This window comes from Cinclus cinclus, chromosome 1 (assembly GCF_963662255.1).
Source record: "Cinclus cinclus chromosome 1, bCinCin1.1, whole genome shotgun sequence".
Lineage (NCBI taxonomy): Eukaryota > Metazoa > Chordata > Aves > Passeriformes > Cinclidae > Cinclus > Cinclus cinclus.
Genome location: NC_085046.1, coordinates 47,801,740 through 47,819,421, shown reverse-complemented (window position 1 = coordinate 47,819,421; position 17,682 = coordinate 47,801,740). Strand labels below are relative to the sequence as shown.

At 39.6% G+C, this 17,682-nt stretch overlaps 1 protein-coding gene across 1 annotated transcript in view; it reads right to left on the bottom strand.

Moving 5' to 3' along the window:
• The window catches only part of TRANK1 (tetratricopeptide repeat and ankyrin repeat containing 1), a 59,990-nt gene that overhangs the window by 17,245 nt on the left and 25,063 nt on the right, over positions 1 to 17,682 (bottom strand). Inside the window, 25 exon segments of the mRNA XM_062497420.1 lie at positions 1,315 to 1,452; positions 1,918 to 2,058; positions 2,060 to 2,118; positions 2,714 to 2,747; positions 2,749 to 2,876; positions 2,879 to 4,054; positions 4,057 to 4,262; positions 4,264 to 4,522; positions 4,525 to 4,845; positions 4,848 to 4,914; positions 5,593 to 5,651; positions 5,654 to 5,755; positions 5,758 to 5,844; positions 5,847 to 6,238; positions 7,590 to 7,764; positions 8,644 to 8,839; positions 8,841 to 8,896; positions 9,270 to 9,303; positions 9,306 to 9,430; positions 11,274 to 11,441; positions 14,352 to 14,411; positions 14,414 to 14,482; positions 14,912 to 14,978; positions 14,980 to 15,043; positions 15,503 to 15,510. Of these exon segments, the coding sequence (XP_062353404.1) occupies positions 1,315 to 1,452; positions 1,918 to 2,058; positions 2,060 to 2,118; positions 2,714 to 2,747; positions 2,749 to 2,876; positions 2,879 to 4,054; positions 4,057 to 4,262; positions 4,264 to 4,522; positions 4,525 to 4,845; positions 4,848 to 4,914; positions 5,593 to 5,651; positions 5,654 to 5,755; positions 5,758 to 5,844; positions 5,847 to 6,238; positions 7,590 to 7,764; positions 8,644 to 8,839; positions 8,841 to 8,896; positions 9,270 to 9,303; positions 9,306 to 9,430; positions 11,274 to 11,441; positions 14,352 to 14,411; positions 14,414 to 14,482; positions 14,912 to 14,978; positions 14,980 to 15,043; positions 15,503 to 15,510 (4,191 nt within the window).

Genomic DNA, 17,682 nt, shown 5'->3' with positions numbered 1-17,682 from the left:
ACACCTTAAAATCATTACTATATTCTAAATTATGTTCATTTTTCTCTTTTGGTATTTAATTGAAATGTGATTAAATACTGTCAAGTTTCTGGCACAAAATGAAAAATACTCATAATAAGGCTGAAATAACATTTTTACAATCTATAAATTTCTGAGCCTTGAGCAATACAAAACAAGTTAACTGTTTTCCTGCAGGAAAAAAAAAGCAGGAAACCTTTCCTGCAAAATGTATCTTGAAGTTAAGATTTAGAAAAGTCATCAATGAAGACTTTCCAAAGCCTGTCATAGATTTTAACATGACAACCAGTGAAAGGTATCAGTTTGGTCAAGAGCTTGCTGTGTTTTGGGGGCTTGGTTTTTTTGCCCTCTAGATTTTTCATTCACATCTGCTTCTTGAAACAAGACTTCTTAAATCTCATTTTCAAGACAAATGAAAACCCAACACTTTACAAAGTTCACAGGGCCACACTGTGTTTATAATGGTTCACAGATTCAGCTTTTCTAAATTAGAAAACCTCAGTGTGAGCTGCTTTCTTGCCTGTTTGTTTAGCTGCTCAAATCAACTCAGTTACTCATGACTCATAGGAACATGGAAGAATTGTATGAAAACAGGCCTGACATACATTAGTCTAAGATAAAATGCTCTGCACAACTCAATTCTGCTAAACTGATTCTGCTAAATTCTGATAAATGATTTTTGTTTTTCTGATTACAACTTGCATCACCAAAAACAAATCAACTTTGAGAAATCTACCATGACAGCCAGTATTTATCTCAAGCTCCTTCCTTCTGCCCTCATCACATAACATTCACTAACCTCTGTGAAGAGCCACTAGTAAACTGCCCTCAGTTGTCTTGTGGTTTTCATCTGCTGAAAGCCACATGAGACACTGTTTTGACGATAGAAGCAGAGGACATTAGCAACACAGCTGTTCACACTGAATGTTTAACCACAGAGTAACTCAGTCGTGGGTACATAGAGTGTCTGCAGGTATGTTCAGTAAGAACACTTGGAATACCTGCCTGGTTGGGGTCAGAGTAGTTTAGTTGTCTTGGTGTGCAGCAAAGTGTGTGTGTGTGTCTATGTGTGATGTTGTGTGTACCCAAAGAGCTCCCTTAAATTTTAACACTAAACCTGAAGGAAAATGCACTTAAGGAAACACGTTCCCAATTCAGAACAATTCTGTCTTCTACTGTGATGAAACTACTCATCTTCAGAGAAAAGAGGGAATCTTTCCCCAGCTGAACCACCAATTAGACCACAAGTAAGATCGACTTTAGAAAAAATGCAGGAAATGGATACGAATTAAAAACCTCTGAATCTGTGAAAAAATTGTAAAGGAGGACATCTTCAAATTCCAAGCCCTTTGCTTCATAAATTGTCAGTACAAGTGCCAAACTAAGCTCCTCAGGTATCTTCTCCTTGGCAGTTTCATTTGTCACTAATACCACCTGCCAAAAAAACACATCTTAACAAAGAAAAGCAAAGAAAGCAAAAAAGGAGAAAAAGTAACAGTTGTGCAGAGAAAAACTAACATGATGCTATTGCAAGAGCCTTCTAAAAACTAGACAACATTCCACAGAGACATTTCAGCACACTCCACAAAAAAAGGTCACAGAGCTGTCACTAGAAGACTGACGAATGCATGGTTCACGCAGACAGTTTTAGATCTGGTGTAAGAAAATTTGGAGTTAGAAAGGAACAGGTCAGACAACACCTCACACCAAAAAAAGAACAGAAGGAACCAGACGTATTGAAAAGAAACAGAAACCAACACAATAAAGGTTTCTAAGTTTGAAATGCCTAATTTATCAGTGAGACAAGGGTTTAGAAAAGAAAGTTGTGGGCTGTTCATACAAGAAAATTATTTATCAACAGAACTGTCAGAATCCGCAAAAAGCCAAAGAAAAGCAAACCTGAGGTGCTCCACATTCTATGGGTTGTGTTTTCCTTCTGTAGCCCCCCAGCAGAATTGCTAAGTTGATAACACTGCAAGACTCCAAGACAATAGATTTTGGCCCATCAAAGAGACCATGATCCTGAGGAAGGTAATCAAAAAGAATCTGGAAAATAATACTGAAGCAAATCAACCACTCCAGATGTCAAATGGAGATAACTGCAAAAAGCAGAATACAAGTTTTAAACTTCAGCCTGAAGTCCTTGCAAACATGCTTTTAAAAGATTCTGTTAGAAATTTGGAATCAAAAAATAGAATGACAAAAACATTAATCAGGGAAGGCTGAAGCTGTAAGCTTCAATTTATGTTTCTGCCAATTTGAGTAGATGTCATTATTGGGCCTCTAAAGATCAGAAAACATGCTACAATGGCTTGGCAGCATTCTCACAACATAAAGATCATAAATGAGAAACAAGAAAAGCAGAAGCAGCATACCAATGCAGCAAAATCTAGTGCTTTGGGGATAGGACAACAGAAATGGGAATGATAATTTCTTAAATTTTCTCTCAAACACAGCCAAAGCATCCAGTAAGCAAGAGAGTTCAAAAAATTACAATTTAAAAAAAAATTTATTCTTGGTTTTCCAGTTGAGATGCCAAAAAACAGAACTGACACATCAGAAAAAGCTGTCTATCTGATCTTTTTGAAAAACAGGCCACACAGAGAGTGGCTTTGAATTGGCCAGCAGAAAACTACAATTATTAGTGACATCTGAAGAGCACAGGTTCAGTTCATAAATAAATTTGTTACTTTACCTGAATGGGACCTGTAGTTCTGGTACAACTGATATAATCCTTTTGGATTTCCTAACACACTGCTTCTTGTTCACAGAGCTCTTGCTTGCATAATGAAAGAGTGAGCTCAGGTCACTAAAACGAAAAGCAACTCCTTTCATTATGCTCTGGGCAGTGTCACCATTAAAAATATGGCATTAGGGTCATTCATGCATTTCATTAACAGGGCTAGCTCAGCTTGCGTGAAATCCTGTATGTCATCACCACAAAACTCATGGATAGACTATGGCAGCTCCCTGAGCTTTGAAAGCCTTTGAGATAAATTATACAGGAAATCTTCCTCATCAAAGTAACCTCTCTGTGATCGTATCTGCTGATAAAGATAGAAGAGGTGATAGATCTCATTCCTGTCTTACATGAAATTTGGTGATCTCTTTCAGCCTAGCTTTTTGTACTGTTCATCAGTAAGCTTGCCCCCAAAGCAATTCAGTGCTTCAAAAGACCCTTTCAGAAATGATTTTATTTCTTTCCAAACCAGTGCTCAATTCTACAAGCTTTTACCTTTTATAATTTTTGGCCATATTTCATTTGCAAATACATTGTAAGTCACAGAAGTCCAAAGATCCCTTTCCTTAGAGCACGCATCTGCAGCTTTTCCATCATCACCACGTTCTGCTTCAAGATTACCTTCTTTATCCCCATCCTGCCAATTTGGTACAACCAAGTCTTCCTGAGGACTCCAACCAACAATCACTCTTTTAAGACTTCCATCTTCATTCCTTGGAAAAAATGGGTTGGGCGTGGATGCATCTAGTAACAGCAACAACTACTTGGAGGTGATAAATAGTGGAAAAATTTCATCTTTAATGTCTTGTAGCCTGTGAATATTTGGGTCCAGAGGCTTGAAGTGACTAGTTACCTTGGAAGACTTGCTAAGTTCAATGAAATTCTTCTGAACTTCTCAGCACAAGACATGATTTCTTGTTACAAAGATCTGGTGTGGGTGCTCCAGCCTACTTGATGATTCTGCACTACATGTTTGGTCTTCTTCATCCTCACCACATGAATTTATTTTTGCATCAGCTGTGCCTACAGGAACCTTTTCATCCATGCAGCCCTGGTTTTGTTCATCGCTCACCTGCTCCTCACTCGAATAATCACTCTCATGTTTTAGTTCACTCTCTTCCTTCCCTGAACTAGCTTTTTCAACATCACTGCACTGTCTCTGCTTCCATGAATAGAATTTCTTCCAAAGCCTATATAAGCAGCAAGTTGTCTTCCCTGTCCCACTTCGCCCTATTAAAATGATTGGTTCCATAGGCTTTGGATTGAGATCAATCACAGTGTACTCCAACTCCCCAATCGGAAACGGTAATCAACAGAAGACTGCACATCATTTATAATGTTAAATGCTATGTTAATACTGAAGCTGTGAAACTTCATTATATTGTATTCCAGTTCTGCTGCACTAGCTGGAGGGAAATACTCAGGTTTGCTATGTTCTTTTGATTTTTCTGCCTCCATGTCTTCAATGTAACAACGTGGAACACCCTTCTGTGTTGTCACACTGGTTCTGATATCCTTCGTTTATACCCTTGAGCTTTTTCCTCAAAATGCAGGATAAGCCACGGTTGTAGGAAATGCATATATTTTCTAAGGCACAGCTCAGCTTGCAGCAATCAAGAACAATGGCCCAAATTCTAATTATTTCTGTGCAAACTCTACCTGATTTTTCTAGATTACTTTTTGTCTGTTCTCTCTCCATGATCTTTTCTGGACTCTCACTGCAATGAGGAGAAAAGTCAATGGCAAATTCCCATAGCATTCTTCACCTTTGCCCAGTTTTGCTTCATACTGCTGATATCAGCTGATATCAGCTTTCAAGTGTTTCAGTGGCTTCTGCAGGCCCCTAGATCATTCCCCATTGCCAAGCTCCTTAATTGTCATTATGGTTTTAGCTTTCAGATAATGAGGTACAGCTTTACTGCTCAAAGTCTTCAGCATTTCCAGAGTGCACTCTATTTCCCAAGTCATGTTATCAAACTCCTGCACATATGCCTCAATATCCAGACTCTTCCCCTTTTCTTCCTCTAGTTCTTCATTCTCTCCATTGGGCAAGGCCATACTAAATTCCCCTGTTACCTTTTTTCTCAATCATCCCCTTTTCTTTCAGAATGAGCTATGCTTCCACAAGAATGCAAGGAACTTGTTGGGAGTTGGTTCTTTCCCTTTTCCCTCTGTGGAATTTTCCCCATTGTCATGCTAAGATACCTGTTCATTAGGCCCTAATGACAGGGGGAAGGGGAGGGAAGAGGGAAGCCCTGTGAGATTCAAACAGCCAGAAAACAAGACAGAAGGCACTGACTCGGCCCATTTCCCTGCGGAGTTGGGATGAGAAGGACGATCGCAGCCTCTGTCCCATCCCTGCCATCCCAGTGCTGGGAGCCATCCTCACTGCTGTCGGACCTGCACTGCTGCCTTCTTGCTTTAACCTGCCATCATCCAGCACTCTGCCGAGAACTGTGACCAGAGGGTTCTCTCCATCTCTCTCTCCCATGTGGGACAGACAGCACTGCCATCACGCCCAGCCCTCCTGCAGCTCTGCGGGACCTGCCTGCCCCCAGCACCAGGAGCTGCATCTCAAGGAAAAGCTGCCTGCAGCCAGAAAGGACTGGGACTGAGTTACTGTTCCGTTTGTGGGTAATTTCATAGCTGTTGTTGTTTATCTTTGTCTTGTTCGATATATTAGTAAAGAACTGTTGTTCCTACCCCCACAACTTTGCCTGAGAGCTCCCTTAATTCCAAAATTATAATAATTTGTAGGGATGAGGGATCACATTTTTCAGTTCAAAGGGAGGCTTCTGCCTTTCTTAGCAAATACCTGTCTTTCAACCTAGGACAGAACTCCTTCCCTCTTCCAAATGAGTTTGGGCTGAAGATGTCTTTTGCACCAAAGGTTATTTTTTTTCAGGGTGTCGATCACTTTCAATTGCTGAATTAAAGCTGTGATTGCCTGCACTAGACTTTCCTGCAGTGGTAAGGGGCTGTTTATTCCTTCTGTTTTTGCTTTGCCAACTGACCTTTGTTTGTTTTTGTGGAACACAGGGTTTTTAAATCATTATGCACTGTGTTGCCAGATGGTGCCTTTAGCAGAGCCCAGATGAAGAACGCCCCATGGTCTTTGACTGTGAAATCTCAGAGGGTGGAATGGGTTTAGATGTTTTAACCAACTGCCCTGCTCCATCTTAGCGATTCCTCTTCTTCTCATGTGCAGCATTATTCCAGGCTTCTAGCAGTAGATCTCTCTTTTTAATTCTATGCATCACATCTTTTCCCGATTTGTTTTTTATGTTAAAGTAAGTGTCAAATTTTGCCAATAACTCTGTTATTCTCTTAGTCTGCTTTGAAAATCCTCTCTAGAAAACAATATGCATCACTGTATTTCCATTGTCATCTCGTATGTTTGGATTAAGATATGGAAAGGCAGATGGCCTTGAATCAAAGAGGTCAAGTAGATAGTTCAGGATGTTTAAACCAGGGCCATCTGAAAGCAGGAGAACAAAAAGAAAAGAAACTAACTTCTTTTACAAATCTGCATTGTATTCCAATAATTCCAATACCCTTTCTTTCTGCTGCTATTCAATTAAAATCAGTTGCTTTTAAAAAGAAAAACAAAATCTACATTTCATGTTTACAAAACATGCTTATGTGAAACAGCTCAAAAACTGAGCTTTCCCAAGTTTCAGGGAAAACAATACCAAGGCAGCATAGCTTTAGAAATTCCTAGTGCTGCAATTATTCCCATAGCATCAGTCAATTTCATTCCTTTTTTAACTTCCGGGTATAGACAGATTTGTTCATTTTCCAACATCAGCCCTGACTGCTACCCAAGAGACACTGATGACCTGTCATCCAGACAAGCAGCAGCTCAAGGTAGCACTCTGGGGCCATTCGATTCGCTTTAATAAGGCACCCAGAAGTAATCTGCTGCAGATAACTTTGCTTTACTGAAATAACCTGCAGAAAAGCCCAATTATTTCCCGATATTCAAGGTCTCTGGAGCAATTCCCACAAAATTAGCTACCTCCCCGGGGGGAAAAAATATGTATATATGCTACAGCTTTCTGGATTTCATCCAGATAATGTATGTGATTTAAATGAGACAATATATATGTGAAACATTTCTTTTCTAGTTGTAAAATAGTGACACGTCAAAAATCATTGTAAAGAAATTGTACATCAAAAACTTCACACAGTGAAAAACACTTCAGAGAACATATTGTCAGGGGACTTCCTAATCTTTTGAATTAAAAATTAAAACTGGCATTACCTATGCTTTTAATCTCTTTAAAGCCATTCAGTGAAATGTTTGTGATTTAAAAAATAATAAATTCAATATTTTAAATAATTTTAATCTTTCAACTCAATAATACATTTTTTAGTTAACCTATAATCAAACTTGATTTTGACTAATTTCATAGTTTATCCTAACTTTTTATATTTTTACATAAGCCCTTCAGTTCTTTCACTCACTTCTCCCCTGAACAAAGCTTTACTTGGCTTATGACTGAACAAAAACTGATAAACAGATTTCAGATGCCATGCAGGACTTCCTTCAAGGTCTGCTGTCATTGCTCTAACTTCACCTTTGTGTCTTCCAACCTATGTCCCGTTTACTTCATTCCCACCTAGCACTCATTTTAGAGAGCTTCAGAGAAGAGCCTTCCTTGATTCCCCCATGTCACCAGAGCTGCCATTACCTCTCCTCACAGTCCCAGCCAGCGCAGCCACAAAGCAGAACACATCAGCTTAACAGACTGTTGTTTATCCTCTGGCCTGCAGCAGCAGAATGGGCAGGTAAGGAATGGAGATGTTTTCAACAGCAAAAGCCTTATCTTTATTATTCAAACAGATGAAAACTGCAGCATGCAAAGGAGTATCTCCTTGTGAAACAGATAGGTTTCAAGGGTCTACGCCTTTGGTCAGCAGCAAATATGCCATGTCAAAATTATTCTTTCTGAGGCATATTTTCAGTGGTATTTCAGAGCTGGTCCCAATACCATCAGGCAGAGCTGGTGTGAAGGGCAGGAAAATATCAGGGTTTAAATCTAATACACCAATCTGCTAACTACTAACAGCTCTGAACAGATGCAGTCAGATGCTGATTGCCAGGCAGGTGACAGGGCTATTTTTTGCCAGCTTTTCACATGTATCTGTTAAAACACTTTTTGACTAAGAGGATCTTCATAATTTCCCTTTGTCTCCCATTAACCTGAGCAACCACTCCTGTTCTGACAGGACAACATCAAGGCCAGAACAGATCTTTTTTCAGTCAGTCAGTCAGTGAAACAAGAGGCTTCCTTGCTCCTCTGTCATTCATAAGGCTTCAACAGGACCATGTGTCCGCAGGTTATAGCTAATGTCAAGCTATAAGATTAAATGAAATATGCCAGAGGGATCCTAGGAGTAAGCTCATGCAAAACAAGAAGTATGATGATGTCTACACTAGTTAAAAAAGAAAGACATATGGTCATCAATTAAGTAGTCCATTACTTGTAGCATAACAGCAGACTGAACTCAAAGGCTGTGACTTACACTTTCTACCAGGATAATATTGTGACTGAAGACAGAGATTAAGACATTAAGGCCCAAAGACAGACATTAAGGCCCAAAAGAAACTACAGGTGCAGGAGCAATGTTAGTCCTTGGTCTGTTACTAATCGCAGCAGATGAATTTCATTTGATAAACATCTTCCACCCATGTAGCCTTACTAGCTTTGCCATGTCCCACACAGCAGATGAAGCCAAAGCATTGTACTCCAACAAGCTGCTGCACTTAACACAGAGCCACAAAAAACCCCATCTGCTGGTATTTCTGAGACTATCTTGCTCCCAACATGTAAAATAGCATACTGTATCTCTTATAGCACATTAATATTGCAGCTTTTCACCTCCTCGCTCAAGCAAGCATCTTATGAGGTGCACTTGCGCATCCAGTCTTTCAAACTGTTGGATAATGTTGCCAATGTCAACATCTGAAAGACTGCAGGTTTTGAAGAGTCTTCCACGTGATGGATTTTCTGCACTAGCTTTCCCTGTTAGAAGCAGCAAAACTTTGTGCCTCATTTGCTTCCCCAGCAACTGTTTTTATGAAGCTGTTAGCACAGGCACTGGAGATGTTGCATGAGGTTTCTTCAGGGATTTCTGCAAGACAGTCAAGACAACATAACTCACTCAAAGTCATATAATGAAATCCAACTCACTGTAAACTAATTCCAGAATAATTAACTTGTTTAATTGAAAGTATGGAACAGCAAAATATATCTTTACATCCTTATGCTGTCAGACAAGTAAGTTTGAATATTTTGACATATCATGAATTTGTGTGTATATTCCACTGTTTCTAAGTGCAAATCACAACATTAAACATAATTAAAATCACATTGTTCCAGTCATAAAAGTTACAGAAATAGATAGAGAAGGAAGGGTAAAAGGACAATAAAGTTTATGTTAGCACCAAACACATTTTTCACAGCAATTAAGTTTTGTGAAAGGGAGAAATGGGAACTCACTGCACCTTTTACAGAAGACAACCATTTCAGAACTTCAGATGCTTAATTGCATCTTCCTTCAATACATTTTTATTATGTGCTCCATTTTCACACCTATATAACTGGACAAACAGTTCCAGAACATCATGGAAAGAATCTGTATCAGCTGTGGCACTTTGATTCTCTCCTGCAAAACATTACAGAAGCTGAAAATCCACTTCCTTGCCAGCATGTTTTAGAGCAAGACATGCATTGCATGTTTTGCATTCCTGGCATTGCATACCAGGACTCTAAGAAATGTGTAGTGGCAGATTAAAAACAGATGGTTGAAATTCTTGCTGCCAATGCCAGTCCTGTGATGGATTTCTGATCCCTAAGGAAATTTGATACTTTCATCAAATACACCCTTCTCCTGGCTTTGTCTGGGATAATTATTTGTCTTCTTGCTACAATGGTACAATGCCATGCTCTGAATGTAGGATGAGGATACTGTTGATAGTACAGAGATGTTTTGGTTGTTGCTGAGCATGGCTTACCCTGACACAAGCAATTTTCCACATCCAATGCTCTCCCAGTGAGAAGGTGCACAAGAAGGTGGGAGGGAGCATGGCCAGGATAGCTGGCCTGAACTGGCCAAAGGGATATCCCATACCACAGAATGTCATGTTCATTATATAAACTATGGGGAAGTAGCCATGAAGGGATTGTTGCTGCTTGAGGATGGGTTGGGCATGAGTTAGTGTGGAGTGAGCAATTGCAATGTGCATCACTTGTGTTTCTTGGGTTTTATTCCTCTCTCTCTCTCTCCTTTTCCCAACAATACTAATACTACTACTAATAATAATAGTAATAGGAGTGGTAGTAATTTACTTTATTCCAATTTTTAGACTGTTCTTATCTCAACCCACTATGGGAGGGACAACAAAGTGAGTGAACTGCTGCTTGGTACTTAGTTGGCAGCTGAGTTTGAAACCATGACTCCATCTACCGTAATTCACTACGCTGAAAACTGAAACAGCTTCTGTATGCAGGCAGGAAAATGCTGCAATTATATAATTGTTTAGAATTTCTAGAGTAGATGACTAAACCCAGTAATGTTTGCAGCATACACTTTTAATGAGCTTGTCTGACTCCCCAGTTCCACTAAAAAAATACAGCCATAAAAGAACTTTTTGGATAAAAGAATTTGTCCTCTTAAAACTAAAAAGCCAAAAATATATACCACACCAAAATGTTATCTACAAGTTTAAGAGATATTTATGTAATGGGAATTAGCAGATTTTAAATAATGTCCCAATAAATGCCCTTAAACAAACACAGAAAAACTTGGCTTGGATTTCCTAAATGCTTTAAGGAATTCAGATACATGAAAGACCAAACAAAACAGTAGCTTCATCTCTTAGGACAAAGAGAGAGACAAGGTTGGTCATCTTTCTAGAAAGAAGAACTTATCTCAGAATACCTGTAAAGCAGAGGCTTACTGTCCAGCCTCTCATTTGCACCAAGTTTAGAAAACTGTTGAGGGCTGTGCATCACCAAAAAAACCCAAAAGCCAAAGAAACCCTGGCCACAAAAGACAGTGCAACCAAATACCAACCATTATTCAGCCATTATTACCACAGATACTGGTGTTAGCCTTCTAATGGAGAACAACTGTGCTACAACCTTCTCAACAGCAGAGATCTCCACAGTAAAGAAAAAAAAACCTGTGGAATTTCTTTGTCAGAAGCCATAAGATGCAAGCACAATGAAACCCAGTGTTCACCAATAAACTTATAAACAATACACACATGAAAACTGAGCTGTAGCCTAAAAATTCTGATTTATGCCAAGCTTGATCTGAACATCACCTGGACAGCAGTTGCTTTCAAGCAAGGACAAAATGTTCACTATTGACTAGCAGGAGATCACAGTGACAGCTCACAGGGAAATTTACATAAACACACCCACAATTACTTATTTGAAATAAAATTATTTTGTACCTAGCGATTATAATTTTAAAACAGGAAAAGCACACACGCATGTAGTACCTGTCTGTTTCCCAGAGGAAGCGCGTTTCTCAATGTGCTTGCTGACTTCTTTTAGAGCATCAAAATTTTTCTTCTTTTTCAAGGTATCTATGACATATCTTGACCATGCATCTGGAACAGTGGGATCAACACCAAAATTCAGGAGCATGATCACATCTTCTGTTTGTCCTAAAGAAATACATTAAAAAAATTGGAGAAAGAATAATTCACACTGTTCAGGAGGTTTTTTCTGTTTTCTTTTTTTCTTTTATTTTTAATTACCTAGCACAATTTCTGGCATAATTTTAACTTTAAAAAAATCTAAATTCTTCCAGTGGCACAAGTTGAGAGGGTAGAGTCAGTCAAAGATTTGGCTTGAAGATCTCAGAGGCCTTTTCCAAACTTAATGATTCTGTGATTTTATGATTTATAATACTTATTATATATATAAAGAAATAAACTTTAATAGATACATATAATGACACATGTTTTTGAATATTATATAATATATAAAGACATAAACGTTAATAAATAAATATATTTTAAAAATATGTGCTCTCTATGTTATAAATACCATATGAATATTACCAAATAAACTTTAAGCATCCAAAAGTCTGAGGTTATATTGGTATTGATGTTTGTCTCCTGTTGCCACCTCGTGGGTAGAGTAAGAAATACAAGAAAAAAAGCCAGGGCAAGATAAAAGAAGTCCCACAGAAACTGTGAAGGAAAGCATTTAGTTCTCCTCTTCTGACAAGGCACACTGCTATCTAGACCTTAAATTTCCACCTATTTAAAAGAACAGGAGAGGCCTCACAGTAAGCTATATCTTAGTTAGCCAGGAATTTTGTGGTCCTTTAAAAGTTTTGTAATGAACTATGTTTACTTAGTTAAGGAATGTTCAACTGTTATTTTAGCTGGTTTTAATTTAGATCTGTGCTGGCTGTGGCAGTAGAAAACCCTGATAAATTACCTCACCAACCTGCAGAAAGAAGCTCAAAGGACCCATACCCCTTAGAAAATTTAATCAATAGCTGAAGAGCAAAATTCACTAAAGGATTGTTTAATGCTGTCCTATAACTAGAGATCAATTAAATGCCATAGAACAAGAAAGATATCTTGAGAGAGTTAAGGATCCAAAGGCCTATACACCCCAGAAAACTTGCAGGTGCAGTATAATAAAAACAACATAAGAATTGTACATTGAAATAAAAGGACTACCAGGAGTTCAATAAAATAACAGGAAATAGAACTGGATTTGAGAGAGAAGAAGTCATGCACCCGTAGCCCATAAGAATGTCTTGACATAATTAGTTTTAGCTGAGCTAGTTAACTGTACTTCGGTATCCATTGTGCAATGTGTAAAAAGGTTCTACTGATTAGGCAGAGGTTCATAGGTCAAGATACAGCTGCAAGGAAGAGGAGTCTTCTTCATTCCAACGACCACCAGAGGGCAAAGTACGACCACCTAGCAACAGACAGTGCAAGGGCAGACACGATTGTAAAGGGACACGTATACCAGAAACAAGATGTATAAAATCCAAACGACTGAGAGAGGAACGTGTGTGCCATTGGTGGAGTGCTAACTCCCGGCCTCCCAGCGCTGCTTTTGCTTGTTACCGCTTGCTTAACAAATTCCACTTGTTGATGTACAATTGGCTCTGAGTCAGTGTGTGTGACAAACATTTATAACATGCAGTAAGGGAGCCACTTCATAGGCTTTATACACCCCAAAAAACTTAGTCAATAGTAACTGTCTAACCAGGACAGCAAATTCAATAAAGCACTGTTTAACTGGATAAAACCTAGGTTATTCATTAGAAAAAAAAAGATGAGATGTTCTCATGGTAATTAAGAGGAACAAAATACCATAATGCAATAAATTGGATAGGCTTTTGGGAGTGTCTACAAAAAAATGTTGGATGCTATACTGTATATAAATGACTGAAAATTCTTGTTTTGTTGAGCATGTCTGTGGCAAATGAATTCCCATTATGTTCACAATTTTGAGTCAAAATTGTTAATAGGAACGTTAAAACTCTTTGTTTCAGGCTCCCAGGTGGTCTAATGTGATTTTAAGGGCACAACAAAATTCAAAAGGCAACTTCAATGATTCTAAAAACTGAAGCATACTTGTTGTTGGGGGTTGGTTCTTTCCCTTTTCCCTCTGTGGAATTTTCCCCATTGTCATGCTAAGATACCTGTTCATTAGGCCCTAATGACACGGGGAAGGGGGGAGGGGAGGGAAGAGGGAAACCCTGTGAGATTCAAACAGCCAGAAGACGAGACAGAAGGCACTGGATCAGCTCATATTCGCCCGCGGAGTTTGGATGAGAAGGACGATCGCAGCCTCTGTCCCATCCCTGCCATCCTAGTGCCGGGAACCATCCTTACTGCTGTCAGATCCTGCACTGCTGCCTTCTTGCTTTAACCTGCCCTCATCCAGCACTCTGCTGAGCACTGTGACCGACATCATGAGCAGAGGGGTCTCCCCATCTCTCTCTCCCATGTGGGATGGCGCTGCCATCTCCCCCAGCGCTCCTGCAGCTCTGCGGGACCTGCCTGCTCCCAGCACCGGGAGCTGCAGCTCAAGGAAAAGCTGCCTGCAGTCAAAAGGACTGGGACTGAGTTACTGTTCTGTTTGTGGCTAATTTCATAGCTGCTGTTGTTTTTCTTTGTCTTGTTCGATATATTAGTAAAGAACTGTTATTCCTATCCTCATACCTTTGCCTGAGAGCTCCCTTAATTCCAAAATTATAATAATTGGTAGGGAGGAGGGATCACACTCTTCATGTTCAAAGGGAGGCTTCTGCCTTTCTTAGCAAATACCTGTCTTTCAAACTAGGACACTTGTGAGAAAATCCTAACCAGACAAACCAAAGAACAAAAAAAATGGTCACACATCAGGCATACAAACTTAAATAGGAATTCTTGGAATATTTAAATATCTGTTGCCACACTACAAGTCTACATTCAGACACTTTTTCATTTCCTTCCTTAGCATGAAATAGTTAACATCGGGGTCTGAAACTTTCTTCCATTACAGATTTTTTCATATGAAAACAAAACAGTACATACACACACAAAAAAAGTATTTACTGCATTTCTGCACATATTCACTGGAAGAGGCCACAATATGCAGCAAGGTCTGTCCATCTCGTCTTTCTGATTGATCCTGTCCTTCAGCTCTGGCCTCCAAGCCAGTAACCATCTGAAGAGATGGTTCTTTGCTGAAATGATAAAAAAGCACACTTAAAGAAACAAATCCTGAAGTTTTTTCCTCTTTGGAGTGGCAATATGCAATTGGAAGGCTGACTCATGACTCTGCTACACACAATGAAATTGTTGCTCCACACTAAGATGGCGGAAAAAAACACTGTACCTTTTTTAAAACTGGTTTATTCAGGTTACAAAATACCCATATCAATCACACTTTTTCCTCAAGAAAAGAACAATTATATTAGGTTTCCACCACTATCAGGCATGGGTGATCAAAGTGAGTGTTTACAACATTTCTAAAAGAGTGCTTTATTGGCATGTGCAAGGTGATGATCTGACCTGAGCTGTTGGGATATTTTTTTTAATTTAAAAAAAGGTCTAGCTGTCAGTTCTCTGATAAAAGCCATCATTGTTTCATTTTAGCTGTAGGTGTTACTCACTTGCTTTGATACATAGTCTGATAACAGCATGCAGCAGATACAGTCCAATGGACTCAGCCTTCACTCCAAATGGATATCAGCCACTTCACTAACTTGGCTACTTCCTACAGCTTCTCACCATGACCATATGTACTGGTTTGAAAAGCAAAACCAGTGAGACTTCAAGTCAGTAATACAATTCTTAATAGGGAAGAGAAAAAAAAAGGAAAAACAAAATACATGCAATAATAAAAATAAAACCACTGACAATGTCAGAATACAACCTGATACCCTGTCAGTCAGGGTGCTCGTGCAGTTTTCCTCCAAAGGGTCCAGCGATGATGTGGAAAAAAATCTGGTTCTTCCTCTGGCATCCAGTGGAAAAAGTCTGCCTTCGGTGTTCTAAACCTCAGTTTTTAACTAGGTAGGAAAGGCTTGGCTCGTCCTCCTGGCTGGAGCATCTCCCAATGGGATGATGCAATCTTATCAGTTATACAGTAGGACTCAATGGCCCATTAACAGAAGATACTTCCCACAGAGATAAGGATGATCACCCTTCTCAGATGGTAATAGAATATGTATCTTCTATTGTAAACCAGGACACCATACAACTCAGAAGTCTGGTAGAAAAGAGAACAATTACAACACATTATTTTTACATACACATTACTTTCTCAGTATCTTCTGTAATGTCATGACAAGAATCAGAAGAAAAACAACCAAGACGTAGCCACAGTAAAATAGAACTATATATTCCATAGATTTTCACAGAATAGCTTGGGTTGGAAGGGACCTTAAATACCATCTATCATCAACCCCCAGCTGCAGGCAGGGACACCTTTCACTACACCAGGCTGGTCAGAACTCCATTCAACCTCAAACACTTCCAGGGATAGGGCATCCACAACTTCTCTGGACAGCCTGTTCAGTGCTTCAGCACCCTCTGAGTAAAGAATTTCTTCCTGGTATCTCATCTAAACCTACTGTCTTTCAGACTGAATCCATCCCCCCTGTCCTGTCATCATGTGCTCTTGTAAAAAGTCTCTCACCATCTTTCCTGTGGGCTCCTTTCAGGTTCCGGAAGGCCACAATTACATCACCACAAAGTCTTCTCTTTTCCAGGCTGAACAATTGCAATTCTCTTAGCCTTGCCTCACAGGAGAGGTGCTCCATCCCTCTAATCATCTTGGTGGACTCACTCCCAACAAACTGATGACAGGAATAGTGTGGCCTGCAGGACCAGGGTGGCAATGGTCCCTCTGTACTTGGCAATGGTGAGGCCACATCACAAGTCCTGTGCTCTGTTCTGAGCCACTCACTACAGGAAAAACATTGTGGTGCTGGAGTATGTCCATAAAAAGGAAATGGAGCTGGTGAAAGGTTCTGGAGCACAAATCTGACGAGGAGAGGCTGAAGGAACTGTGATTGTTTGGCCTGGAAAAAAAATGAGGCTGAAGAGAGACCTCACTGCTCTCTACAGCTTTCTGAAAGGAGGCTGTACCCAGTTGAGGGCTGGTCTCTTTCATCATCTCCCAGGCAAAAGAAGAAGAAATGGCTTTGTGTCAGCAGAGATTCAGATCAGATATCAGGGAAAAAAAATTGACTGAAAGAGTGGTTAGCACTGGAATAAGGTTGCCCAGGGCGATGATGGAGTCACCACCTCTGGAAGTGTTCAAGAGGCATCTGGATGTGGCACTTGGGGTTTAGGGGTGATTATGGTGGTGCTGGGCTGATCTTGAAGGTCTCTTCCAACCTCGATGATTCTGGGATTCTGAAAAAGCACAGCTTGAGCAGAAGCCAGCTGAACTTTTAAAAGTATGATCTAAGCTAGGACTAAGGAACATGAAACAGAGTCTACAAGGGGTATATTATAGGGTATAATATAGGATACTCTGGAGGTGTGTAGAGGAAGCTCAGATGGAAATTGAGACAATATGCCAGAAGGATCAGGACATGAGAAGATGGTTGGTAACAGCATTCAGACAAAACTTCTCCATTTGTGCCAGTCATCTTTTTAAATAGCAGTCTTCACACATGCTTCCATCATTTACAAATAATTTCTTTTTCTAATACCTCATGCCAAATTTTGACTGGCAAGAAATACATTTTGAGCACAGTTATCAAATCAAAATACAATAGATTACAGGGAGAATGTAGCAGCAGCAGGGGAAGTTCAAATTGTCAGCTACATTTACTAAGTTTTGCAAAGCAGAATCAGTACTTAGGGATTTTTCATCTTGATTCTTTCAGCCTTCCATGTGTACAACAAACCCACAAGAACAGGTAAGATAGGTTGGGCCAATTCAACAAAAAAAAGGGCTGCACTGCTTTATAAAGCCTGTGCATTTTTCCTGTCTCAATGAGGCATTTTGCTTTGCTGGAAGATACTTGGCCAAGACACTCTGCATGGGTCTTCTGCTGTGTTGCCACACTTCATTGCAAGTGTGGAGGCACTGTGCAAGCATTAGCACAGCACACCTGCCTAATGATACTCAACCAAGACATGCCTTCATATATCCATTCACTAATTCTTCTGCTATCTCTAAAAACAAGCCTGTGAGGAGATACAAATTAATTTCCTTTATATTACCATCAGAATTACTTTTGCTCACTCTGTCAGGCATCTAACTGAAATACAATAATTGAAAAAGCACCAATTTGAAATTATCACGATCAAAGTACCATCAGAACTGCAACAGCCAAATGGAAGATTCTAATATATTCCACCAATATGACTTAAAACTTTGTGAGAAACAGCAAAGCCTAACGATAAAGAAAATTCCTGGGAAGCA